Source organism: Monomorium pharaonis, chromosome 6 (genome assembly GCF_013373865.1).
Source record: "Monomorium pharaonis isolate MP-MQ-018 chromosome 6, ASM1337386v2, whole genome shotgun sequence".
Lineage (NCBI taxonomy): Eukaryota > Metazoa > Arthropoda > Insecta > Hymenoptera > Formicidae > Monomorium > Monomorium pharaonis.
In genome coordinates, this window is record NC_050472.1 from 8,058,442 (window position 1) to 8,085,266 (window position 26,825).

The 26,825-nt window shown below is 31.2% G+C and overlaps 4 protein-coding genes across 6 annotated transcripts in view; 2 read left to right on the plus strand and 2 right to left on the minus strand.

The window, feature by feature from the left end:
- The window catches only part of LOC105839468 (ELKS/Rab6-interacting/CAST family member 1), a 126,305-nt gene extending 119,452 nt beyond the window's left edge, over nt 1-6,853 (minus strand). The window contains exon 1 of the mRNA XM_036287809.1: nt 6,756-6,853. The gene's annotated coding sequence lies outside the window, so the exon portion shown is untranslated. The remainder of the gene's footprint in view (nt 1-6,755) is intronic.
- LOC105840430 (hydrocephalus-inducing protein) overlaps nt 1-20,739 on the plus strand; it is a 36,655-nt gene extending 15,916 nt beyond the window's left edge. Inside the window, 34 exon segments of the mRNA XM_036288428.1 lie at nt 400-565; nt 643-773; nt 869-949; nt 1,008-1,023; nt 1,533-1,972; nt 2,522-2,632; nt 2,717-2,956; nt 3,158-3,378; nt 3,520-3,646; nt 4,090-4,370; nt 4,524-4,878; nt 5,053-5,313; nt 5,528-5,852; nt 6,052-6,377; nt 6,593-6,883; nt 7,536-8,009; nt 9,902-10,154; nt 10,229-10,469; nt 11,784-12,011; nt 12,072-12,369; nt 12,406-12,614; nt 12,690-12,885; nt 12,919-13,188; nt 13,268-13,437; nt 13,499-13,703; nt 14,839-15,413; nt 15,864-15,999; nt 16,461-16,751; nt 16,887-17,099; nt 17,183-17,296; nt 17,449-17,733; nt 18,376-18,603; nt 19,564-19,709; nt 20,508-20,739. Coding sequence (XP_036144321.1) covers nt 400-565; nt 643-773; nt 869-949; nt 1,008-1,023; nt 1,533-1,972; nt 2,522-2,632; nt 2,717-2,956; nt 3,158-3,378; nt 3,520-3,646; nt 4,090-4,370; nt 4,524-4,878; nt 5,053-5,313; nt 5,528-5,852; nt 6,052-6,377; nt 6,593-6,883; nt 7,536-8,009; nt 9,902-10,154; nt 10,229-10,469; nt 11,784-12,011; nt 12,072-12,369; nt 12,406-12,614; nt 12,690-12,885; nt 12,919-13,188; nt 13,268-13,437; nt 13,499-13,703; nt 14,839-15,413; nt 15,864-15,999; nt 16,461-16,751; nt 16,887-17,099; nt 17,183-17,296; nt 17,449-17,733; nt 18,376-18,603; nt 19,564-19,709; nt 20,508-20,739 — 8,136 coding nt within the window.
- Nucleotides 20,740-21,794: 1,055 nt separating this feature from the next.
- On the plus strand, nt 21,795-26,056 carry LOC105840431 (neuralized-like protein 2). Of its 2 annotated transcripts, none has more exons than XM_012687354.3 (3): nt 21,795-22,697; nt 24,759-25,091; nt 25,170-26,056. In XM_012687354.3, exons 1-3 carry the CDS (start codon nt 22,325-22,327, stop codon nt 25,289-25,291), a joined length of 828 nt encoding a protein of 275 aa, XP_012542808.1. In that variant the 5' UTR covers nt 21,795-22,324; the 3' UTR covers nt 25,292-26,056. The 2 variants fall into 2 exon arrangements, with proteins under 2 accessions (XP_012542808.1, XP_028046763.1); XM_028190962.2 differs by having other exon boundaries at nt 21,796-22,697; nt 25,173-26,052.
- LOC105840432 (neuronal acetylcholine receptor subunit alpha-9) overlaps nt 25,566-26,825 on the minus strand; it is a 71,444-nt gene continuing 70,184 nt past the window's right edge. For both annotated transcript variants that reach the window (XM_036287815.1, XM_012687355.3), the window contains one exon: nt 25,566-26,598. In XM_036287815.1, coding sequence (XP_036143708.1) covers nt 26,240-26,598 — 359 coding nt within the window. In that variant the 3' untranslated portion in view covers nt 25,566-26,239. The remainder of the gene's footprint in view (nt 26,599-26,825) is intronic.

Genomic DNA, 26,825 nt, shown 5'->3' on the forward strand with positions numbered 1-26,825 from the left:
AAGGATTAAACTTTTAAGTGAATTATTTGAATAAAGCAAAAAGACAAGAGGAAGAAGTTGTTAAGAAAATTCAGGAAATCGATGAAATGTCATTATCGGAATATGAGCTACTACCAGACGATGATAAGAAGTTTTATTTGGAATTAACTTTACCAATAAAAAAACAAGAAGCATTGCAAAGACGAATGCAATTTTTAAAACAAATAACGGAATTAAGAAACAAAAAAGTATTGACTTTAATTCGATAAATGTATATAACTACTTTTTTTCCTTTTTCTTATCAATTCATTAATTATGTATAATTTCACAATTTTAGCATATTAATATAAATTTAATTAATTTAAATTTAATATAAATTTATTTATTTTGTAACGTTTAACTTTTTTATTGATTCTACAGAAACTTTCTCAACAAGTATCTACCGCTCAAACCACTAAAAATAAAAAAATAAAGACAAAGAATCAAAAAAACAATCGAGAAGACAAATCCCAAACTTTTAAAACGCTCACCAACAAAGAAGAAATTCGAGACTATAAAGAGTTTGAAAGTAGAGATTCTAAATCAAGTAATATTACACGTATTTAAAATAAAGTGTAAAACATTTTTAAAAAAATTGTATCTTATTTGTAATCTTATCTACAGTTTTAGAAAAGCAGGAGGTTCTGAAGGAAGTATCGAACGAATTGCAAAATATTAATAATGCCATGAATGATTATTATAACCGTCTTTCTGTCATAGAAAACATTATCCAAAATTGGGATCCGCTTAAGAAGGCAAATCCACGAACATCTTACATAATTTTGATTGTTTCTTTTTAATATTTAAAAACGTTTGTTAACATGAACTATATTATTAATATAATTTTTAGAATGCATTGTTTAAGGACAAAAGTTTGAAGACTGATAGATTAATAGATACAAAAGACAAAAATTCAGATGTTAATAAAGAGGTACATAATATTAATTTAAAGACGTAATGAATTAAAAAATTTTTATAAATTTTTGCAGAACGTGTTACTAAGACGTAATTATTTATTTTTATACATTATTATTAATAATTGTTATCTATTTATACTTACAAAATGATATAATCGTATTTATAATATAATAAGAAATTACGACGTATCCTACATCTACAGAATTATTTTTAACAGACTTATACAAATGGCTTTCATATTTGGTACGTGAATGCTACAGATCCATGGAATCGAATGATGTATGACGTAATAGTAAATCAAATAAGCATAAATAGCTTAATTAAAAAAGTTCTTTGTAAGTAATGTATTTATCTCTCTAAATAAATTCCCTTAAAAAACATGAAATAATCATATTTAAAACTAATAATAAAATAATAATAGTTAAAACCGTCCCAAAATTGGATCTTGAAACAAAAAAATATTATATTCTTAAACCACGAAATATTAAAAAACGGGATACTGGAAGCAATGGCAAGTATTATACAGGTTATAACGACATATAATGTATTAATCACAAAATCGTATTTATTAATTCCAGTTTTGCTTTATTAATTAGGGTCTTTTCAAATCGTCTCATTATCCACACTATCCAACTCCGATTTGATAATGGAAATTAATTCTTCACGCACTAGTGTGATTAGTAAGCAAGAAAATTCTGTAAGAAATACAAAACGCAAAGAGCGTATTTTCAATAAAAATAAAGAACCATTGACGATATCATTAAATGCATCTGCAAGAGCATCTATAGAGAGCATAGATACAAATGTATCTAATATTAATACAATCTTTGAGAAGATATTAAAACCACGATGGATTTTACAACCTAACAAAATTCAAAAATTCAAAATAAGATATCAACCCGAAGAAGAAGGAATTCATCGACGAACATACGCCTTATCCATTCTCAACGGCTATGACATCACTTACGATATCAACGTTTATGGCGTCACAGATGTGCCGAGACTAGATATGAACCCTAACATTATTTTTTCAAAAGTAAGAACATTTCTAATAATATTTTCATAATATTATACAATATTATAACGCATATATAGAAAAAAGTTATAATTATTATTTTATATTTCATAGTAATTTGAAACATTATTTGTAATTTGTAAATTTTACAAAAATAATAAATATATATAATATATAATATACATAATAATTCTAGATCAAAGAAACAAAGATAAACGATATAATCAAACCCACATACTTTTCCGATGTTGGTATCTTCGATTTTGGATCATTACTAGTGTTTCAAAAGGATAAAAGGTTTGATTTTATATATTACATTATTAATAAAATTTATTATAGATATGTTATTTGCAAACAGTGCCCATCGACGTGAAGCGAAATTTAAGTTTTGTAATATATCTAAAATTGATGCAGAAGTAATCTTCTCACTCCAGGAAAATAATTCAGACATTTTCCTTATAGAACCAGAGAAACTTTATATACATGTATGTTATCTTTTTATTCTACTTGAAACACATTTCTTACCAAATATGCAGAATTAAAAATTATTTTCTGGTATTTAATTTATAGGCTGGACAGTGTGAATTTTTAAAAATATCAGCCGGTGTTACAAAATTGGGTTCCTTTACCGATAAATTATATGTATGTATCGCAAATAATCCGCACATTGAAATAATCGAGGTGATTAAATAAGGAAAATAAATTAAAATACTAAATTATATTTTAAATATAAAATACAGATTATTAAATCCAAAATGTTTTTAGCTTCGATGTAATGGCTCGAAATTGGACATAGAATTGGAAAACAAACATTTATCTTTTGGCCATGTGCTCTTACATAGAAGAAACTTTCTTAATTGTTTTATCCGGAATAGATCTCCAATAGAGATATTTTGGCAATTAGATCCTGAATTGTTAGATTCTCAAATCTCAGTTACACCAACTAAAGGAATTGTAAAGACCCATAATGATCAAAAGATCGAATTTTGTTATTACGCCAATAAAGTAAATGACCACAAAGATTAATTTGTAGTAAACATATAATAGTTATTATTAAAAACATGTTAATATTTAAATTTAATTTATTCGGCTGTAACTTTTTAATTTTTTTTATGGAAACAGTATTTTTTAAAAATCTATTTGGATATATTTTTAAATTCGGCAGTTTAAATGTAAGAATTTTTAAGAATTGGATTTTTGACTTAGCTTGGGACGATCGAGAAAAGTTTGATTTTTAAAGCTTTCTTTCATGAAGACGACTTGGAACCTATTTTTACGGAAACCGTCACTTTATCTGGCGAAACGTACGACGTTGCTGTTGATATTAATTATGCAAATCCAATTGACTTAAAATGCGTGAAGGTTGGCTCGCCCACGAGCGCAGACTTCACAATAAGCAATCGGGGAAATTACGAAGTTAAATATACGTAAGTGACAACTGTATGCAATAAATGCTTCATATTAAAGTTTCACACATTTCGAAATGTTCTTTTATAATTTCTTTAACAACATGTATTTATGATACATTATTAGTATAAGACAATAATTAAGTTTGCAATTATAATTAGTATACTTCTGGAGGAGCAAAGTAAACTAGCCAAAATTGCGCCAACTTTGTTAGTAAAATTGCACGAGAACCTAGAAATTAATCCTGCTTTTGGTTTTGTTCAACCAAGAAAAGAGGCTGTTGTACAAGTAAAATATTACTTGATTTCTTCAATTACTCGTTTTTTTCAATATTGAAATAAATTGTACAATAGATAATTGCAAACAGATTTAATATGCTTTTGTGCAGTTAAATTTCAATAAAAATAGGTGGGAGTTTTGATTAAGTTAACACAATTTTATTTAATAACTGCAGTTAACTTTTGTGCCAAAGAATGAAATTATACTAAAAGAATGCCCGATACTCCGATGCCGACTTTTCGATGTAAATAAACAAGATACTGTAATTGCAGAATTTCCTCTCACAGTTTCCTTAATATCATATTATACTAGGTAAAATATTATTTAAGACTAATTAAATAATTAAAATTTTTTTCAATTATACCAAATATTTTAAAAAAGTTTTGCTTTTATAACTTTATTAAAAGCCACTTTATAAATTAATTATAAAAATACTTTTTAATAAATCTTAATATAATGGCCATAATCGATGTTTCAGAGTTCGCATTTATCCCGGCAATGAGATCAATTTTTCCTCGCTTGGAATATGCACGAAGAAAACGTTATATCTTAACGTGGAAAATATTGGACAATTCCCTCTTCATTATTTTATTAAAACAGCGCCTATTAGACATCCATCCGTTAGCTATATGACAGAAATTAAAACAGAAAACGTAATCAAAAAGGATCATGACAAATCGACAGATACGTCAATGAGAAAAGATAAATCACGAATTGAAAAATCCGATGACAAGTAAATTCTAAAAAACTTTTTATTTATACTTTCACAATACATACATTAAAATTAATCTATCGAATTAAATAATTTAATTTGACATTATTTAATTAAATCGAATGAATAATTTTTGTGCAACAGATAAAAAAATTGTTGTTTTTTTTAATAATTATTATTTTTTAGAAACGCACAAGAATTTACAACTGTGTTAAAAATTGGTCCTTTTACTGTAACGAAAACTGAGGGATATCTTCAGCCCAAAGAGATTGATGCCATAGCAATTGAATGTTTTCCGGAATTCGTTGGTTCTCAAGAAGAAGATATAATAATTCTCGTGCCTGATAGCGTTCCCGAAGTTAAAAAAGACAAATTAATAAAACTATCCGTTAATTCCAGCATACCCAGCGTCGACCTTCAAGATCTCGATGCTGTATTTCATGAAAATCACATCGTGGATCGCATTGAAGATTTTACTTGTCCGAAAGAAGTATTTAATTTTTCCAACAAGTTTATCTCGTGTTTACATTTCAAATAAAATTAAGATTTATAATATTCAAAATGCGTTTATAAAAATTAGCGCGTTTTTCTGTCATTCTAGCCTTATTTTTTAATAAACAATAAAGATAAAATAACAAAAAAACGCGTTAACGTCTTTACGAGCGGGTGCTGAATACAGACCTGAGAGATGATATTTTATCAGATCGGTGCACACACTGTATTCGCGCGTCAAGAGAAATGCCTGTATTTTCGTTACGTCAACCTGTTTCACATCCATACGACGTATTTCGTGCTTCACAATCGGAACGTAATACCCGCCGACGTGGAACTGACCCTACTCGCAGATTCATTTACACCGAAAACTATGAAATCCAACACTTTCATTCTAACACCCGAAAGAGAACGCATTCCACCAATGAGTCATAAAAGATTCGCGATTTCGTTTAATCCGACGCTTATAGAGGTAATATTATTTTCAAATCAAAACAAAAGTAATACGAAACACCTCGAAAAATAAAGTTTATAATTAAAGTTCGATACACGAATTTATATAATTAATATATTAATTAGTATATTGATAAGTCTCACTATTTGCACTCGCATTACTCATGACAATTAAATAAAAATCAGATAGTACGTTTTCAATTAAGCTCTTTTGTTTTGAATTATTACTATAGGCGTGTTATGCAGTCTTTGAGATAGCAGTCGAACTTCCTCCGCATTTACAGGATGAAAAGTTTTCTATTAAATTAGTAGGACAAGCTTGCGTGCCAGAAGTGACAATCATTGAACCACCAAGTGGAAAACGAGAACGAACTATTTTAAACTTTGGTCGTACTCTCGTAGACAATTTTCATAAAAAAAGATTCACTTTTAAAAATATCGGTGTAATACCAGCTAAAGTAATCGTCGAGATTTATGAGGATCCAAATTGCCTTTTCACTTTCAATATTTGCGAGGATACAAGAAACTTGTCGAGCGGTCAGTGTTACAAAATTAATCGTTAATTTATCGTTTTTACATCTTAAAAATTGTTTTTTTAAAATCAATTCTATATATAAAGTAAAATTGACAACAAATATAGGTATATTTAAATATATTTAGTGTGTGTGTTTGTGTGTGTAAAATTCAATGAAACTTATTTTAAAATAATATAAATAATTTTACGTAACACGGCTATCAGTAAATCATTAAATTACAGTGTCAAACGATCAATACATCGTAGTTCGTTTAATGCCCGAGGAAACAAGGATGCTCGAAGTAAAATTTACTCCGCGAGAGATCGGCAAATACGAGAGTCAAGTGCGACTATTTATCGCTGATAACCCGTACGAAAATCTAATAATCGATTTGAAAGGCGAAGCATACACAGAATTAATCGTGTTAGATGGATTAGAGCTCACGAATACAAGGCTTAATTCTGTCAATGAAAGGCGGGAATCTAAATCACGAAGATCATCGAAGCCAAACAGTACAGCAGAAGGTAATCGAGATTGTAAGAAAATACAAAAAAAAAAGATACAAAAATAATTGTAAAGAACATAATAATTTTACTAAAAGTACTTTTTCTTTTATTCATTACTTAATCTTCTAGCAAATTTACTAGAAATACTTGATTGTTATTTATCTTTAATTCTTTCCCAATATGTTAGTGCCAGAAACAGTTTACTATTTTACAACAATAACAATATAATTTATGATATTTTTATCAATCTAAAATTATCTTCCATGTATAATTTATATATTTTCATTGCTCACTCCTCTGTGATTTATATCTCACAGCCTCGACACCGAGAGCACTCCCGATTTCATTGATCTATAAGCTAGACTATGGATATTGCTTTGTCAATAAAATATACAGGAAGAACTTCAAAGTCGTCAATAAATCAATGAATTGGTACTTACGTTTTCAATGGAGCTCACATCCCAACGTTGTATTTACACCATCCATCGGTCACCTCAAGCCTCAAACTTACAAGGAAATCGTTGCAACGTTCCTTTCTTCGGAGCCTACAATTTATATTGATGTAATATGAAATTATCAGATTTACATTTTGTGAACTGCCACCAATCAGTACATATAGTTTGCATTTTTTACATGATTAATTGCTCGCATTTTTTAATTTGCGTATACTTAGAGATTTTTTATTTCAAAATTAAAGTATATTAATATGAAAATCTCAATTGAATAAAATTGCATTATAAATGAGCTTAAATAAATTAAAACAAAGCAAATTTTCTTAATTTTTAAATATTTCTAAAAATTTTTTTAATTAACTGTTTTTTAACAGTTTGTCATGTTAAAACGGTTAAAATGTGGATAAAACACAATTTTTTTATAAAACTTTGATATAAAATATAATATAAAAAAATTTTTAATAGTTTAAATGCTTTATATATTTTTTACATACACATATTTATACATTTATTGTTTTTCAATAACGGATGAAACACTTATAATTAGTTTCTAAATTACTTTATCAAGATACTTTAAAAAATATATAAAACATTATCCAATTAAAATAATATAAATATTTCAATGTATATAAATAAATGAATTTTCACGGTAAAATATAAAAATAATTAATTTTGTAATAAAAATATTGAATTTTGTAATTATTATTCGGTATGGTGGTAGTTAAATTTCTTTGTTTCGTACTTGTTGTGCATTATATAAACTAATTATTTTCTAATGACGAACAGACGCTTCTCGAGTGTACGGTCTGTGCAATTGATCTCGCCGATCCTTTGAGAGAATCATCCTGGGACGATCGGGAAACGGAGGTACGATGGATAGCAATGAATTCTAACGGGAAGCAAGAAATAAATACGGAAATGGCTAAAAAAATAATCGAGTCCGTTAACGAACCGAGCAACGAAGTTGTACCTGGCACGATGAAGTGTATCCAAGTGTTATTTAACGCCACCGTGGCATACTCCAAGTATTCGTGCTCCATTAAGGAAATCAATTTCAAGAACACGCTGATGTTCCAGGTTATATATCTAATTTTCATGATCTCGTGCAGCACGTTTCTACGATATGTTTATTACAAGCAGAAAGTAAAAGAGACTATTAGGACACGTACTTTGGGACACATTAATTATTTTTTTAATAATAATGAGATTTTCAATGTCAGCACTTCTCAATTATCATCATTACTTTAATATTATTTGTTTATAATTGTTATAATTACTTATTCTGTGCAGCCATTTTGCTTTTATTAATAAGAATTTGTTTATAAGCCTTTATGAGCAATTTTCAGAGTTATTTTAATTATTAGTTGTTTCAAATATTTTATATTCGCAAATTTATCATAAATTTATCATAACCATCAAATTTGTTCAAATATTTTTTAAATCCTAATAATTTAATAAGTTAAGACAGAACTTCGATATTATTATTCTTTTCTTCAATAAAATTTTATGCTATTCCTTGAAAAAGTTTGATTTTTTTTTTTAGTATGCATGATAGTTTCTTTTTAATTTGTCAAGAATGTATCTTAAGACAGTTATCAAAACAATATTCTTTATTAAAAATAATTATTACTTATAAAAGAAAAAAATAAATAAAATAATTAATTTTCTTGGCAGTATTTTCTTTGTGTAGAGACCTGAGAAAATTTTTCACATCTCTAGAATAATGCTGTACACAACACTTTTATTTTTACTTATTTCTTTATTTGTTTTTGCATACTGTGTACTATTATAATTCTCCGAAATAAAAAAAAGAAGATTCAAATGAAATAAATATAAAGGCAACGCAAACTTAAAGATTTTAAATGGAAAAAATCTATAAGAGTCGTTGCAATACAATTGTTGCTATAAAGTTTCAAAATCACTTTTTTCGACTCAAATAAAATTAAAGTTGTCCTTTCACATAAGTTTGTGTTTTATTTTATTTGTCTTCAGGTACAACACTGTCCTTAAGAACTATCATTTTTTATCCAGAAATAGAATCTATTTATAAAAAATAATTGTTGAAATAATTAAGATATTATTTCAAAAAATTATAAATTTATATTTAAGTTATTTAAATATCAATTATTTATAAACAACATTTAACGTAACAATTAAAATATTTTTTAATCAAAATAAAAAAGTCACCTTGGAGTGCCATAGTCTCTTCTACTAATGAAAATACTTGTTTCCCATCGTGTTGATTAAGATATAAAGACGCATATTTAACGCGCGTCTGACGCACATTCAATACTTTTCCAAATTTTGTAAAAGAATTGCCTGAAAACTCCGGAATTTTTAAAGAATTTAATCCAGAAGTTTGGAAAATTTAAAGATCGCATAATTCGAAGCAAATCATCTAATTATATATACTGCTAATTGGTTTTGCATCAAGAAAACATGGTCAAAGAAATAATTTTGCTAGAAAAAGGGAGATCGAACGTAATGTTGTCCTAAATGCCAATAACATCTCATAAAAATTCATAGCTTTTAATGATAAAAGATAAATTCTCTGGAAAAATTCCAGATTTTTCGCGGTAGTAAACATCCTGGCGCTATAACGCACGGTAACACAAGGAAATCGAGAGTTATTCCATTCAAACGCATGCATGGTAACCAGGAATAATTCAAATTTGCGCTGGCGGCGCGACGCGGCGCATGCGCAGCCATCTTGATCGCGAATCTCGAGAAGCGCAAACCTTCCGATCACGGGTGCCAAGCGGCGGAATAACTAATAGCTTCAGCGCTTCACACGTACCTCATAATCTTTGTTTGCTATCTTGCAAAGCGTCTGGAACGTTTGTTTATGCGCGAATGATTCACTTCTGCCCGATAACAGACGCGAACATTACGGAGCGACTTGCTCGCCGCACTTCGACACGTAACTCGGCGCGCTCGGCTACGTTCGGTCGCGCTCGGCCCGCTTCGATCGCCCGCGAACAACGCGGCAATACAAAACGCGCGCAAGAACCCTCAAATATAACGTAATAAAGCCTGAAAAATCCATTTGTATCTGTATGCGAATTTAACTGTCACAATTTCTTACTGAAATTTCTGCGCAATATAAATGCAACCAACAATCTTTCTATCGATAGATAAACGAATATACATTCACTTTTTCGAATACTGGCACCGTCGACGTTAAATACGCGTGGCAGATAAACATGGACGAGCACTATCCCATGAGGTCGAGCGCAAATTACTCACGAGCCACGCCAAGATCGCGAAGGAACGACGCTCGACCTACAACAGCTTTATTAACGTCCCGCGAATCATCCCATCAACGACACAATCCGAATTTTGACGGCAGCGTAAAGTTGAATCGTCGACAGCTCCTATCGCCTCGAGGTAATTCAATTTTTGAACGGTGTTGATCTATAAAAAAAAAAAAAAGAAACATACTTAACACGAATGTAAACAAAAAATATTTCCAGACAATCTTATCGAGGTGAAGCCAATTGCCACACAATGCATTCCATCTGACCTCTTCAGCAGCAGCGCCGGGTTGACAGGACGAAGTAGCGACAGCTGGTTAGAAAGTAATGATCTACCATTTACAATTCATCCCGAGAAGGGGATTTTAGCACCGGGTGAATCAGTGGAATGCGTCTTGCGATTCTCCCCCATGGACGTGTTCGACTACAAGGCGTATCTTGCGTGCAAGTACGATTACCATTAAAACTTGTTCGATATTATTTAATTTAAGAGGAAAAAATTTTTAATAGCAAAAACTCGATAAACTTAATTTAACTCGTTAATATAAGCATAGGAATTAACCAAATATGAAATTATTTTGTGGAATATTTATTCTGTATGTTAACAATAAAAAAATTACTTTTAAAGTTACAAAATATTAACACATAAAAATGCTGCAGTCTAATCTATCGTACAATATAACTATTACATCAGAAAGTATGTGTAATTAAATGTTAAAATGTACCTTAAACAATTTTCGAAATTCTTGAAAGTATAAATCCCTTATAATAAATGTTGACTGTTGTGTTTTGTCATATTAGCATCATTATATAACAGTAGGCTCTCTACTAAACTAATGATATCATAAATAATTACTATTAGAATTCGTTAGCTGATAACGGAAATAATATGAATAGCCATATTATCCGTACTAGCCGTATTACTACCTTCTCCTCTAATATAATAAATATTTTATAACTTTGAATTGAAAATCTAATGAACAACACTTTGATGATATAATCGTAAAATTTCAACTAAAAACATTGATTATTAATATAGTTAATTATATAAAATATAAATGGGTGGCCATATTACCACCTTCTCCTCTCTAATTAAAATGTTAATAAAAACGTAAATAAAAATGCAAGTAAAGGTATAAATATACAACAATATAAAATTTAGTGTAGTTACAGTTCTGTAAAAAATTAAATGCTATTTAATTTAAAAAAAAATTTTGTTACTTGAAAACTTTATTTATTAATTGTCCTTGCAGCAGCTTTATATATTAATGTTTTATAAGTTTACAAATAGTTTTTATTATTAATATAAATAATTCAAAAGAAACTAACACAGAAAAACGAGCACAAAAGAAAAAGAATTTTAATTCAATTTAGTCCTATGTTTATATTAACGACTCAAAATTTATCGATTTTTCTTCCATTTCAGATCTTTTTACCTTTTAATTTGATTTGGTTGCTTCTGTAGAACCATTGTACAAAGACTATACAAATTCTTTCCTGTTACAAATAAAATATTTAATCATTTAATGCAAAATTATTAAATGAAAACGAGATAGCGCATCTAATCAAATTTTTTTTCTCTCATTCTATCAAATATGTTTTTTATAATAAAAATAATTTTTAAAATAAAATATTAAAAGCTGCAAAGTTTGCTTGTGGAGTAACGAAGTATATTTCCAATCATTTATTTATCGAATTTATTGTATCCATAAATTCTTGATACTGCCTGCATACGCGCGTTTCCGACTTCTCTGACGAACAGAATGGAGAATCTCGATCCGGAACTGCCAGAGTTGGTTATTCCCATCGTGGGAAGAAGTTTGTTGCCATACTGTCACTTCGATATACCGGAAAGCGACTATCTGTCCGGTGATAGACGCGACACGAAATTGCCAGGACCGATCGGTTACCAACCGGATGATAATTCTCTTCCGGAAGGCACGAGAGTGATCGAGCTCGATGTGATCGGAATCGGCGGGTCTCACGTAAAGTAAATGTTAGATTTAATCAAACAGAGACACAAACACGAATGTGTGGTCGCAAATTTCAGAAAGTTCCGGATGATAAATCCAACATCGGATGACTATCGCTTCGCCTGGGAGGATCGGACCAGCCACGTCGAAGGCGAGATTCCGAAATTTCATTGCGTCCTTCCGAAAGGAATCGCTGAGAAAAGAAAACAGGTCGACTTCGCCTTTACGTTCCTCGCGGAGGACGTCGGCACTTTTGAATCCTTCTGGTTATTCCGTGTCGAAAAATACAATTTGGAATATTTCTTTCTATTCGTTGCGATGGTCAGAGAACCGTCGGTTTGCTGTTCAATTGTTCATCTAAAAATGAGACCAACTGTATTGGGTTAGACATAGAGACTAGTAAAAAGATATGTAAACATTCTGTACGATTTTTACGCATCAACATCTATGTTTTCTACAGGCGTCAACGTGCGAGAATCGGCAAGCGTAATCAATAACGAGGAATTTCAGATTCCCTTTCAAATTACGCGCGACTCTTTATATTCCGAAGGACGCCTTCAGTGTTTGAAGATAACGCCTATGAGTGGCACTTTGCCGGCAAAAGGCAAACAGATATTTTGGTAAACGAAGAAGAAGCGAGAATTCTAAACGTAAATTTTCAAAACATTTCAATCAAATACTTTTTTGTCATGTAGGATTGAGTATCAGCCTACACTTCTTGGCGAATTTCAATTTTTTGTAAAGTGGGTTATAAAAAGAATGAAGGCACCGTTGACAATATTTGTTACAACGACGACGTACGATATTATCGTTTCCGTTACATACGTCGATCAGAATGGTCAGATAGTGCGATTAAATCAGGATAAAGAGAATGTTATCGATTATGGAAAAGTACGTTTATTATCTGTTTTATAATTACAAATAAATATGTTAACAATAGTAAACTTTTTTAATTTTCAGCTGATGTTAAGAGTCCCTGTTACTATTACATTTGAGATAACAAACTCAAGTAAAATGACGCTCAGCTATTCCTGGGACCTCGGCATGACATCGGAAATAATCAGCAGAAATATGTATACGATTACGATGCCTCAAAAACAGGATCATGTGCTGAGCGAATCGCATTCCAATTGTTCTCTCATTGTCACGGCATTACAAAAGACGGTGATAAAGAATCATCCCGTCTTCTTGAAGGTACTACTCTCATTTAATATTGGGTATATTTTATACACATAGAGATTTTATCAGCAAGTCTGTCTTTTTTCTTATTTAGATTTCCAGAGGCCCGACCTATCGACTAATCTTGAAGGCAACAGCAAATAAACCAATTTTGGAGTTCAGTTTTAATTATTACGACTTTGGACCCTGTTACATTCGAGACGTCACCGCAACTCCGTATCACGTCGACTTACGCATCACAAATTCAGATAATGTCCCATACATGTAAGCTGACTTAATCGCAGGAAGTCAAATGATTAATAAACAGGATGATTAATTTTCTTAGATTGGAGTGCAAGTTTGAGGAGAAACCACACATTTCTGTAGATCTTAACGCTCTTTCAGAGACAATAACTGCTCGATCAAGTATTATTATTCCGATAACATTCCGACCTTTGGAGCAGGTGCACTATCGCGATAATCTGAATTTTATAATTAATTCGACAATCGAAAAAAAGATTACTATAACAGGCGAAGGAATTACATATAAGGTAGATAAAGAGAATTTAATAATTTTATTTAAATTAAATAAATATAAAAAGAATTTTTTCATAAAATTTATCCTATGGCGATTGTAAAATAACATTGTATTTCAAAGAATTTATGTGATTTTCACTGCTTTATTAATATCAACAACATTGTATATTTTAACGCGGTAAAATATACAATGTTTAATTATCTCTACTAAAACGTATAGTTAAATTTCAAAGATTTTAAAATATGTTGAACAGTTCATAATTCTCTATAGTTTTAAATAGAGTAAATGCCAAGTAAAAAAAAATATATACAATATCAAGTTTACAATATAATATATTTTCAATCTAATTTGATTGTTTATAATAATTGTACATGCAGCACGGTAATTAATGGTAATGCACTATTTATATCCTAAATATAATAATATAATACTGTTATAACAAAAAAATGGTGTAATATGTAAGACAAAAGAATTATGATTTAGAGATCTAGGACTTAAATGTTATTATAATTAAGGCATATTTTTCAATAGATAATATATATAACGTTAAATAAATACATAGTCACATAAAAATGTTTATTTATTATATATCATTATATAAAAAATTTTATCGCAAATTTTGCTTTGAAACATTTTACAATATTAGTGTCCTACTAATTTTTATTAAACAGTTTACAAAATATCTCTTATATATTTTAAAAATTCCTATTACTATTCAAATAATATTTAATAAGTTCCAAAGTTATCACTACGCAAGATAAAACTAAATTTTGCGATCAAATATAACGAAAAATTCTTTCTATGTATGCATTAAAAATTAATCTCATTATAATTTATATTATTTATTAACATCTTGTTAAATGTTTAATGTTGTATTAATATAATTAATGTCACTGAAAAAAACAATATATTCAATAAGATATGCTATTGCGGGCTACCAACTACAGATATACTCACCACAATAATATGTGCTATTGCAGTATTAACAATGTACTTGTATTAGTAGCAAATATTGTATTAAATATTTTATGTAATTGGCAGCCCGCAATCACATATGTTATGGGCTATATTACTTTTTTTTCTGTGTACAATTTAAATAAACTTTATACTTGCAGAATTAATTTTAATGTTGTATTTTATTACACCAGGTTCGTTTAGTAAATCCGCATGACAAATCAGTGGATCTTGGTAATCTACCGATTAACAAAATGACGAGCAGAAAAGTGCCCGTGATCAACGAGGGGCGAGCTGCGCTCGAATTAAAGTTCGATCTCATGAAGAATCTGCCTGGTTACGATCGATTTCGCGAACGAATTCGAACTTGTCCGAGGAAGATCGATCAAGGGAATTCCAATATGGATCACATTCGAGCATCAATATCTGAAACGAAACGTTCGTATACGTTTGACGTGAATCTTCAGACGATCGAACCCGATCTGTCCGAAGTTCTGAGGATCGAACCGACGGAATCGATCGTACTTCAGCCAGGGAAGATCGCGAATGTCGTCGTAAAGTACAAATCTACGCGCAGGATGCGTCCTTTTATCGCTAAAGTGGCTTTCCAAACCAATTCCATGATCCAACCGTTATTTATCTTACGCGGAAGCTGTATAGGCGCGGAGTTCCGTTTGAGCAGGACTTATATTCCTTTCGGTATAGTCGTTCAAGGTTGCCTCAGCGAGGCAAAGGTAGTGCTATTGAACATGGGAGATATTGGTGCCAGGTTAATAATCAATAATTTGTTAATGTAAAATAGAACAAAAATTGAGAAATTAAATATTTTATATTTTATTGGGTTAATAAGTACTAATAAATTAAATAAAATCATATAAAATTCTTCGAAATGTTGTTCTAAGAATTCAAATCTTGGCGGAAAAGCAGAAAGCAAAAAAGCAGAAAATCAATCGGAACTCGCGTTGGTAGTCGACAGTTTCTGCTTTCTGCTATTTCTGTTAATTCTCACATATCATCTTTATCGTCTTCCGATTGGCTTCTGCTTTTCTGCCAAGGTCTGAATTTTCCCTAACGTCATGAATTTCAGAGCAAATTTTTGTTTGTAGTAATTCTTTCCGTGCATTGATATATTTTACGGGCACTTATTTTATATGTAATTTTTATTGACAAGTTTATTCGTGAATGACACATAATGAATGTACGATCTATCGATCTTCAGATTTAAGTGGAACACGTTGAAATTGCCTGGAGATTTTAGTATCGTTCCTGCGACTGGGTATTGCTCTCCTGGCATGGACGTCAACTTCGTTGTCAGTTTCCGACCTACTCGGCACGACAGTTTGATCGAGGGCAATGTGAGCGTATACAACTTCTACTCTTGTACCTGTGCACACAAATACTCGATCTTCGACGAGAGTCTCCGTACCTTCCGCACACGCCAAACACAAAGTGGTTTATTACGCAACACACAGTACATCTCTATCGCCATATTTCTACACCGTTTAACTTTTCGAAGTAACTTTTCCGCTCGGAACATGGAAACGGGACTCTCGCATACGTGGCCGATATATTTCTCAAGACTTCGTCTTAATATTTTTAACAAATTACTTTAAAAATTGTTTTGATATTTGTTAACAATAACTGTTATTTTGAAAAAAACTTTAAATAGCAAAGTTCTACTCTAATTTTTGTTAAATATAATATTAATTTTGATGGCACATGTAATAAAATATAATCTGTAGAATCCCATAACAAATTAGCTGCTTTTACTGCGAGATACAATCCTCGGAAACAGAAGAGTTTACTTTGTTCTCAGGCTACGCTCGAAATTGAAAGATATGGAGATCTCGGAGTAAATATTACTGGCGCCAGTTGTAAGCTACCCGACCCGGTTGACACTCTGTTTTTCTCGTGTTGCGTCCGCGAGAAAACAATGAGGTCTCTAAACATCGAAAACGACACTGCGACCTCCTGGAAATTGAAACCCGAGATCACCGGCGACTGCTTCTTCGTCGACGAAGTCTTGCATGTTCCTGCGAAAGAATCGGCTACCTGCACAATCACTTACGCCCCACTAGTCATGAACAGCGAGGGCGAGCCTCACGAAGTAATGGAAAAAAAAAGCTTCTATGAAAAACTAATTTCTCATAGAATACGATTCCGCAGTAACGTGGAATAGCCTTACAATTCTATGTAAAAGCAACAGGTCGACAAACGTAATATTTCCTGTAAACTATCTCAGGGTACGTTGCTTCTAAAGCTGCCGGATGACAAAGCGCCTTTGGTATACTGTCTTCGAGGACTGAGTCTACCTCCGCAAGCTCTCCAAAGGATTACACGTCAATTTCCAGCGAAGACAAAGTACACCGAATTGTTACCTGTCTACAATTGGCTTGGTACTCAGCAACGATTCGAATGCAAAATTGAGAATATGAACGGCAACGAGCCCGTTAAGGTTTAGAATTTTTCCGACAGATTTAGAACGTTGTGAAATAATTACGAAATTTCGTATTTTCTTTTCTTAACTTACCTTTGCAGAATCCCAAAGTGTTCACTTTTGTTGGCAACAGCAAAATAGACGTGCCGGCGAACGGCCAGCGAGATTATCGCGCAGAATTTCACTCCTACAAAGAATCAAGATATAATTTTAAGGTAAATTATTTGAAAAATGCAACAAACAACAAAAATTATTGTCCGAATAAATTCCAATGATGCACAAGTAGAGGAATATTTGTTAAACATTTTTAAACGTACTTTTTTTGTAAAAAAAAACTTGCATTTCGCAAAATAATTCGTGTGCACAGGTAACGTTCGCTAACGAAGAGGGTGAATATCAATTTTACGAACTACAATACGATATTACAAGACCACAAAAAATTGAATCGATCAAGTTGATCACTACGGTACGATACCTGGTGTGCCATACTTTAAGGTTGAATAATCCGCTTAAGGATCAACACGTAACATATACAGCAAAATGTCAACATCCCTGCATCACGATCTATGACGTACCAAAGCTCGTGGCACCCTTACATAGTGTTAGTTACCAGATTTTGTCAAAATTTATTCAAATTATTTTATATTATAGAATAGTTTGATTGAATTTATTACTAAAACTACATTTCTTAAAATATGCAATACTGGGCAATATTAAATTGATCGGTAATTGTTACTTATTTTGAGTACTAATAGTACTAACAACAGTGCATTTAAAACTTAAAATAAGTACTAATTACTGGTCAATTCAATATTGTCCAATATTACATTTTTATAAGAAATTTTGATTTTAAGGATAAATTCTAAAAGAAAATTCTCTCTGTATACTCAAATAAATTCAATTTTCCGAACGTACATTAAAATATTAATCTTTTGCGGTTCCGACTATTCCTATAGCAAATGAGAGAAGATCTAATATTTTAATTTTTCTAAATTTTATTTAATCAATTAATTTCGAATAGATCCAATTAACTTTTATCACTTGTTGAATTTACGAATCCCGAAAATATCACAAAAATTCTATTATTCGATTACCACGTATAAATTTTAACTTTTAAAGGGTTTTATAACAAGATACTACAACGGATTATATGCCATTCGGAAAATTATTAACCCAAATTATTAAACTCAAAGAGTTAATAATTAAAGGATTATATCTATAATCTATAAACAAAATGAATTTAATTTCTGCTAATGAGAAACGATGCCAGTAACGATCGTCGTGAATGCGACAGGAAACCATCGGCATCGAGTATTACCCTTTACACCCCGCTGAGGAAGTCATAGTAGCCTTAGACATTAATTGCGAGGAGCTCGGACTGTTTCCTTATGAGTTACAATTGCGAGCGATACCAGCATCCGCGGAAAAAACAACACGCGTCGTCGCGGTCCTCGGCGGTTCTATTACTTTCTCTTTGACAATAAACAATCATGCCAGGAAGACCGCAGTATTCACTATCAAGGTAAACATAAAATTACTGATAAAAATGTTTAAACATTTTTTCATATATTTTAAGTTTATAAAAATTTTTTTGTCAATATTTAAAGTTTTTTCACAAATTATGGAATGAAAAATTTTGAAATATATCAATTTACAAATTAAGATATAAATTATATCTTTCGTACGTATATATTCTAAATATTTTTCAGATTTTTTAAACTTCTTCAAAAATTATAAAATTAGAAATTCTTAGAACGTCGGAATTTACATACATATAAGACTTTTTCACAATTTTTTTAGTTTTTCATAATTGCTCCAAAACAAATTATTTTCTATAATCTATTATAACAAAATCAATTGTGCAACAGGCCGAATATAAATTTTTAGCAACTTTTAGACTTTTAATTATGAGGAACAAATATATTAGCCTTTTAAACTGCACCAAAGATCTGTTCCTCATAATTAAAGAAACTGCATTATATACAATAGAACAAAAAAGACGTAGCATTGTGACCTTTCTCAAGTATATGGATTTTAACAATATAATAATAAAATAACATCTTAAAAGTAAATTCTCAAAATTAGAAGCTTAAATATAAAAATTAAAAAAATATTTTGATATACATTAAATTAAATATACTAACGCAAATAGATCTGTATCTAATAATTTAAATAATTTTAAATATCCTTACTTAAATGTATTGATATTATTTAGATATTCTGTTAATATGAAAACATTTAAAAAATATTCCGAAATTATTTCCACAAAATATTACAATTTGTTAAAAAAATCTGAGACATTTTTTCTTAACGTTATAAATTTATATAAAAATTTTGAAAAATTATTTTAAGGAATTTTCTAAAAATACTATAAAATTTGTACAAAAAATCTAAAAAAATATACAAACAATTTTCAAAAAAGATTTCCCCTAAAAATTTCGTTTTTGTTACAATTATCGAGAGAATTTTGTTCTCATTCTAGGTAAATAATGAATGTTTTACAACTCCGAAGAACATCGAGGTGCCAGCAATGAACAGCGCAACATTCGACGTAACTTACGAGCCCAACGACGTTGACAATGCCTCTGCCACTTTGACAGCCACATCCGAGATTGCTGGCGAATTTGTGTACGTTACACAAACACAAACACACACACACACACACACACACAAAATTGGCAATTAATTTTTACAATACATTTTCTTATAGCAAAAAATCATACCATGTATGGTATTATTATGCATATAAAATTGCATATGCATTTTTATCATAGAAATAATACAATGATGAAATTAACAAAATGTGACAAGATAGACGAACGTCACCATGACGTATACAAAGCATATCTTATTAACTATTATATCTAATCATGGATATTTTGTTTTCATCTATTTAAAGTAATTAAAAAAATTTCTACAAGTTTATAAACATACTGTAAAGCTTCTAAAAAAATATCTGTGATTATTTTAAGAAAAAAATGTTATAATTTAATTACTTTTGAAATTTCTACAAATTTTCTAAGATAGAAATCGATCGTATACATAACACTCATGATCTTAAGAATAATCTCTTGTTTTATCAGAGTTGTACTATAGAGTAAAATAATATCCTACATAATATGTTGCAGTAATCTATTGCACAATTCTTCAAACATTCGAATCTGTACGCAATTATAATTGACAAATTATAGTTTTGGGATTTCCATAAATTTCTTTAAATAATAAAAATACTTTTAATCGTGTCACCCCTCATTATATTAATCAATTAGATGAAATTGAAATTGAACCGAATACTTGATTTTTATTTGAGAGACAATTTGGGCATCAAAGGGTTAAGTCTGCTCTACTAATAATTGTTTATTAAATATGCAGAATATAATAAGTCAAATGCACGAAACGTGTTTTGCCTAAATTGTTTATAAACAGGTTTCCTCTCATCGGTACGTATTCGTTGCCGAAACCTCAAGGACCTTACACAGTTACTGCCAACGCGCCGGCTTCCATACCATTCAAGAACATATTTAGAGAAAGTAAATCTTTTGAACTTTTCTTGGATAATCCCGAAGTTTTCGCAACGTCGATGTCGCTGAACAAAATTAAACCGAAACAGGTATTTCTACAAATCTTTCTGTTATCTCTTCAAAATGATAATCTCTAATTAAGATTGGAAATATTTATTTATCTCTCAAATGCGCGCGCGCGCGCATGTGTGTGTATGTGTGGAGAGAGCTTTAACATATATGACAAATTAATATAAAATTTGTAATAACAAAAGGAAAATATTTATTAATATGCTTGTGTATAATTTATAAAATTATTGAATAATTATTACGACACAATTATTTATTAATAATTTTCAGAATTCAGTAATATAATTTATAAGATTTATAAGCAAATTATATTTACGTTTAGTAAACGTTTAAAAACCGATATGTTTACATAATGTATAAAAACATTTGCTCAATGTTCTTATATATAGTATTTAACCGTTTAATGTTAATTAAATTGTTAAAATGTCTCATATAAAAATAATTTACTTAAACTAGCAAAAAAACTATTAAAAACAAATAATCTTATGAAACTTATACATAAGATTTTTTGTAAAATGTTTTTATGTTCAAAATTAAATAAGAGATTTACAGAGTTTAAACAATTTTTTAATTTTAAACGTTTATTTTTTAACTTAAACGTTTAAAATTAATTTTTAACGTCTATTAAATGTCTATTAACGTACTTTGAATCTGTGTTAATTGCTTAGGTATTTAATAATTATCACATCATTAATGTAAATCAATATTGCAAGGTGGTCCCCATTGTCGTTCGTCTAAAGGATATCTTAAGCGGCAAGGGCGAACCAGAAGACAATTATCCAGTAACCGGAAAACTTGTGGTATACTGCACGGATCCTAGGGTTTCCTACATTAATTGGATTTATTATTTAAGGGGCGAGTGATAAAACGAATGACATATATCAATCGCGAGATACATATCGCTGCGCTTTATCGCATTTTACTCTCAATATATAAAATTGTACTCCCGATTGACAAATGATAATAATTATATCGACGAAAAGAATAAATACGTGCTCTCCTTTCTCGACGTTCCGCATGTGCGAGAGGTTATCTAAAGGGTATCTCTAAAATGCACTTGTCGTGTTGTCGTCCCGCTTGTCCGTCGCTCGCGCACGCGCCGTCGTTCGGAAACACGAGCGCCTGAGCGCCATAGTGATTCGCAGACCTTCCTGTAATGGAGGTGAATGGAGGCTCGTAGCTTCGTAAACACGGGAGGATTCGGAGTCGATCGTGTCCCGGCTGGTCGGTCGACGGTCGTCGCCCGCGTCGACACGTGAGTGTTTCACGAAGCTCCGGCGTACCTCTCAAGGCTCACGAATCTTCACCGCGCACCGTACCGCGCGGCGAGAACCTAACCTTAACGCAAGCTCTCCCGCGAGACGACGAGGTCGGCATTGCCGCTGTCACCGCCGTTGCTAATCCACTTTCGCGTAATTCGCTACCTGGCTCTCTCGAGCGCATCGCTCGCGTCGTGCCGTCACCACGAGGAGGTCGCATCCGCGCGATTAATCGTCCACCGCTCGATGACCGCGCGTCGCCGAGGCGGCTCGATCTGACAGGACCAGGCATGCACCTGATGCATGCGAGGGTATCATCCACGTACGCGGGCGATCTTCTACGGCGGGTGTGCGTACTACCTTCGTCGTCCTACGTCGTCGCGCCACCACCACCATGAGCGAGGAGTCTAGGAAGATAGTTACCAGGTTCCATCCGATCCACGGCGAGAACATCCTCCTGTGCGAGGACAGCACGGTGGCGGTACGCACCACAAGCTTTGCCAACTCGGTTGCCTTCAGCGAGAAACCGCTGCAGCCAGGCGAGATCTTCCTCGTAGAGATCGAGAAGACGGAGAGGGGATGGAGCGGGCACATGCGGCTGGGTCTCACCCTGATCGATCCAGCCTCGGTCAACAACAACCTGCCGCAGTATGCAATGCCCAATCTGGTTAGATTGGGCAACACGTGGATCCTTGCGATAACTAGAAATCAAACTATCTGGGACAACTTTGATGGTGGTCTATCATCTACGTACACATCTCTTACTGGTTAATATCTTGTTATATGATCACTATGACAAAGTCTTATAAACGTCCTGTTTATGAATGTAATATTACTATTCATTTTGTAAAGGAAAACTTATTAGAAATCATATAAAGTGTGTATAATATTGATATAAAAGTCTATAATATAAAGACTTAGCAGAAAAAGTAGCTTTGCAGTTATGAAATTCTTTAATACAATTAATTCTTGTGCAGTTAAGAAGTTAAGAACAATTGAAAGATGCTGCAAACTGTTCAAAAGTTACATAGAATATTATGTAAATTTTATAAAGTTATAATACACTACACATTTATGAAATATTAAAACAAATAACAAATTGTCTATGTATACAAGTTTTTGAGCAGTTTAAAAGAAACTAATATTAAAAATTTTTTTTAATCTTGATTGACCATGTAATTTCTCAGAAAAAGTTTAAGTTAGAGTCTACACAGGGTGCGTTTCACCTAAAGTTTGCAACGACCATGGAATCATTTCATCCTTGTTGGTTATCAAATATTAAACAAGAATAAGCAACGCTCGCGAGCGTTGCGGGCGTTAAGTGGAACGCACCCACAGTATGACAATGCAATTATTTGTTTAAATGCTTTGATATATAAAAATTATATAAATTAAACAAATCTTTTTGTATGTTCTTGCAAAAATTTAATTTTATGCATTGTATAGATTTTTTTATAACAAAATAAAAAGCTCATGAAAGTATATTTATTAACTATAAACTTTATGAACTAAAGAAATAAAAAGTTTGACAAGAACTATAGAAAAATGATTCATGAAATTGTTACAAAGATATTCATTAAAAATTAAGCTATTGTAAGATTTCAATAGAGGTATCCAAGTAGTTTGAATTCGAATCAAATCGAACACTGTGGATTTTATTCAATTTGTTTTCAATTTTGAAAAACTCAAATTTGAATAATTTGAAAATTTCGAATTGACTTGATTTTAAACAATTGCTTATTTTGATCGCATATATTTTATTTATATCTCCTGTATGATCAGTCTTGCATTAAAACATATGCTAATTCTTATGCCTGATTGTTGATTTCAAAGACTTTTCAACCAGTTGTAAATATTTTAAACTGTTTAAAAAGTTGCACGTGATAGACAATCATCTTTGTAAATTTGTTTCAACATCTTATAAGTTTGTTCACAATTTTATAGAAGTTAGAACAAAATGTATATACAATAACGTGTAATTTATTATGTATTCACAATGTTCACTTATCATGATCACACTTATTATCTAAAATATCTATTATAAATTTTTATTTAATTATTTTTGTAATTCTTTTCTAAAATTTTTGCAATTAATTTTTTGTCTATTAAAAAGGATTTACAACATAATTGAAAATACTTTATTACATCTATATTCTGAGTACATAAATCTGAGTAAATTTGATCTGAATTGAATTCATATTTGTATAAATAAAAAATAATTGATTCAATTCAATTTAATATGAAAATTTTAAACTCAATTCGATTTCAAACATTCTCAAAAATTGAATTTGATCAGAAATTTGATTCAATTTGACTTAACAAATGTTTGAATCAATCAATCATTGCATATAAATATGCAATAAGCTGTAGTACATTACAATTTAATTGTAAACGAACACTTCTAACATTTTTACCAGCTATTTTAATAATAAATATACATGAACAGTATATAAGATATATTGTTAACTTGAAATTATCAAAAATATTTTATTGAATTTTATACAGTTAAAACAATAATAATATTATAAAATCCAAATACATGCAATACAAAAATTTCAATAATTATACGTTCCCAATTAATAAAAAAATCACTACTGAGATTTTTAATTTTTGTCGGATCTAAATATTTAAACCTACAATAAAGAATCTTAACAATCCTAAAACTGCTTTTTCAGCTGAGCACAGCCAAAATATTAAACTTATGAGAGTATTAAGATGTACTTGAAGATGTACTGAGAACATAAGCGATAATATTGATGTACATTATATTTATTCAAAATTTCTAAGATATTATATGCTTACTGAATATTATGTATTTATCACCAAAGGTATACCACCAGGAATACCAGCCAGAGAGAAGAAACTGGTCACGGATGGAGTTAACGTGCAAACGTCGCGCGGTATTATCCCCTTCAATGCTCTAAAGCCAAATATAGACGGTTCTTCCCAATGTATCCTGCCTACGGATGCAGGCAGTCGCATCGGTATCATGTACGTGCCGCAAGCCGGTTGCCCCGATAAGGCAGAGATGCATTTCATTATCAACGGCGAGGATCAGGGCGTATGTGGAAAGGATATTCCCTATAAGGCAGGACCTTTGCGCGCAGTGGTGGATGTCTATGGTACCACGAAACAAGTTCGGATAGTTCAACTATACGGAGGTAAGTGTCCATGCTTACTGCAAAGTCTCGTTTTTTCCTTTTTTCTCTGCGGTTTCTACATATTTCTGTACGTTTTAGCAGTATCAACGTTGCAGAGTGCGTGCCGTGACGCTATACTGCAATACACCAAGAGAAACGCAGTTAATCTGCTTCCTTTGCCGAGATTACTGAAGGATTATCTCTTATATCAGTCACAGTGAGAATCAGCTCATTCCGTTTTCATATATGTTTAGGAAATATTATCCGTTATGTTCTATATCTCTTTCCCAGTGATATCTTCAATATTTGGTATGCGTAATATATGTTCTATTAATTATCGAAGACTGCCGGTACATATATCGATTCGAAGCGTTCGAATTTATTTGTTTTTATACATCTATCTTTTCGAAATGTATATGACAGAAATTGATCACAGTTAAAAGATCTATGTAATGGAGCTTTTTTTACTTGCTTATTTTGAAGATTTTTCTGGGGTGGAAATGCTAAATCATGATGTGTACATAGTGTAACGAAATGTTAATCGCTGCAAGAATCGAGAAACTCAGCGAGATCGTATTGAAAGTTTAAATATAAGTATCATTCGGAAATGACAATGGCTGCGTTTAGCAACAAAAATAGTTTTGCAACTGTTGTAAAATTCTTTTATATGATTGGTTTCTACATTTAGATCTGAAAAGAATTAAGGACAAAAATCATATTGAAGAATCTTACAACAGTTGAAAAATTGCTTTTTCCTGCTGAACGCAGTCACTGAGTTATTGGACATAATTACGCCATATATAAAAGTTAGGTATATTTTTGGGCAGTTACTTTTGTTCTACCTATATTTCAGGAATTTTCTATTTATTATGAGATATGTGTAGGGTTAAGTTTGACACTGTTGTAAACAAAGAACGAACGATATTAATATAAGTGTCCAAAATAAACTTGTTTTTCAAAATAAAGGTATTTATAAGAACAAGAAAGAAAATTATTCTATTGACATCAAATTCCAATCTATTAATATATCTAATATGCTTACCTATATATACATTATATTTTTATTATTTTTTTACTTATTATATAAGCATAATTATTAAGTATTACTATGATATTGTGATTAAATTTTTCACAATGCCACACAACAAAAATCTATTTTGTACAAAGATTTAGTATGTTGTTGCAAAATATGTAGGGAAATACATGCTCAGTAGTATAATGTAAGTGAGAAGCGTGCTTAGAAATGCTAACCATCCTATAAGCACTATAATATATTTCCATGGTGATTTTTCGCTATTTGATTGCACGAGGTCGGTATTGTCGTCCACATCTGCTTCTATTTTGGCTGTCACAGCTGGATCTAGGATACTGACTAGAAGAATCCGTCCAACTCGACTGCGCAAAATGGACGTCGTGCCGGCTGAGATCCACACGGGTGGCTCGGTAGTCAATTCTTGCAGGTGTCGTAAGACACTGGTGAGAATAAGAGCAAACGTTGCCAAACCAAGAGAACTCTCATAAAAGAACACTAAAATAAAAAATATATTTGTGATTTTCTATTTTTCTTTCTTTTTTTCTGCTACACACAAATAGAATTATAAAATAAAATAAAAATCTAATCACACACACACACACACACACACACACACACACACACTGTGCGCGCGCGCGCGCGCGTGTGTGTGTGTGTGTGTAAGAGTCTATGAATTAAATATACTTTTGAATAAATTAATATTATAAATTGATATTGAAAAA

Bases quoted from the DNA above. Each gene is read 5' to 3' on its own strand.
- LOC105840431 (XM_012687354.3), top strand. From the start codon at position 22,325: ATGAGCGAGGAGTCTAGGAAGATAGTTACCAGGTTCCATCCGATCCAC. The intron at 22,698-24,758 runs GTTAATATCTTG...TTATCACCAAAG, and splicing joins TACGTACACATCTCTTACTG to GTATACCACCAGGAATACCA. The intron at 25,092-25,169 runs GTAAGTGTCCAT...TGTACGTTTTAG, and splicing joins GATAGTTCAACTATACGGAG to CAGTATCAACGTTGCAGAGT.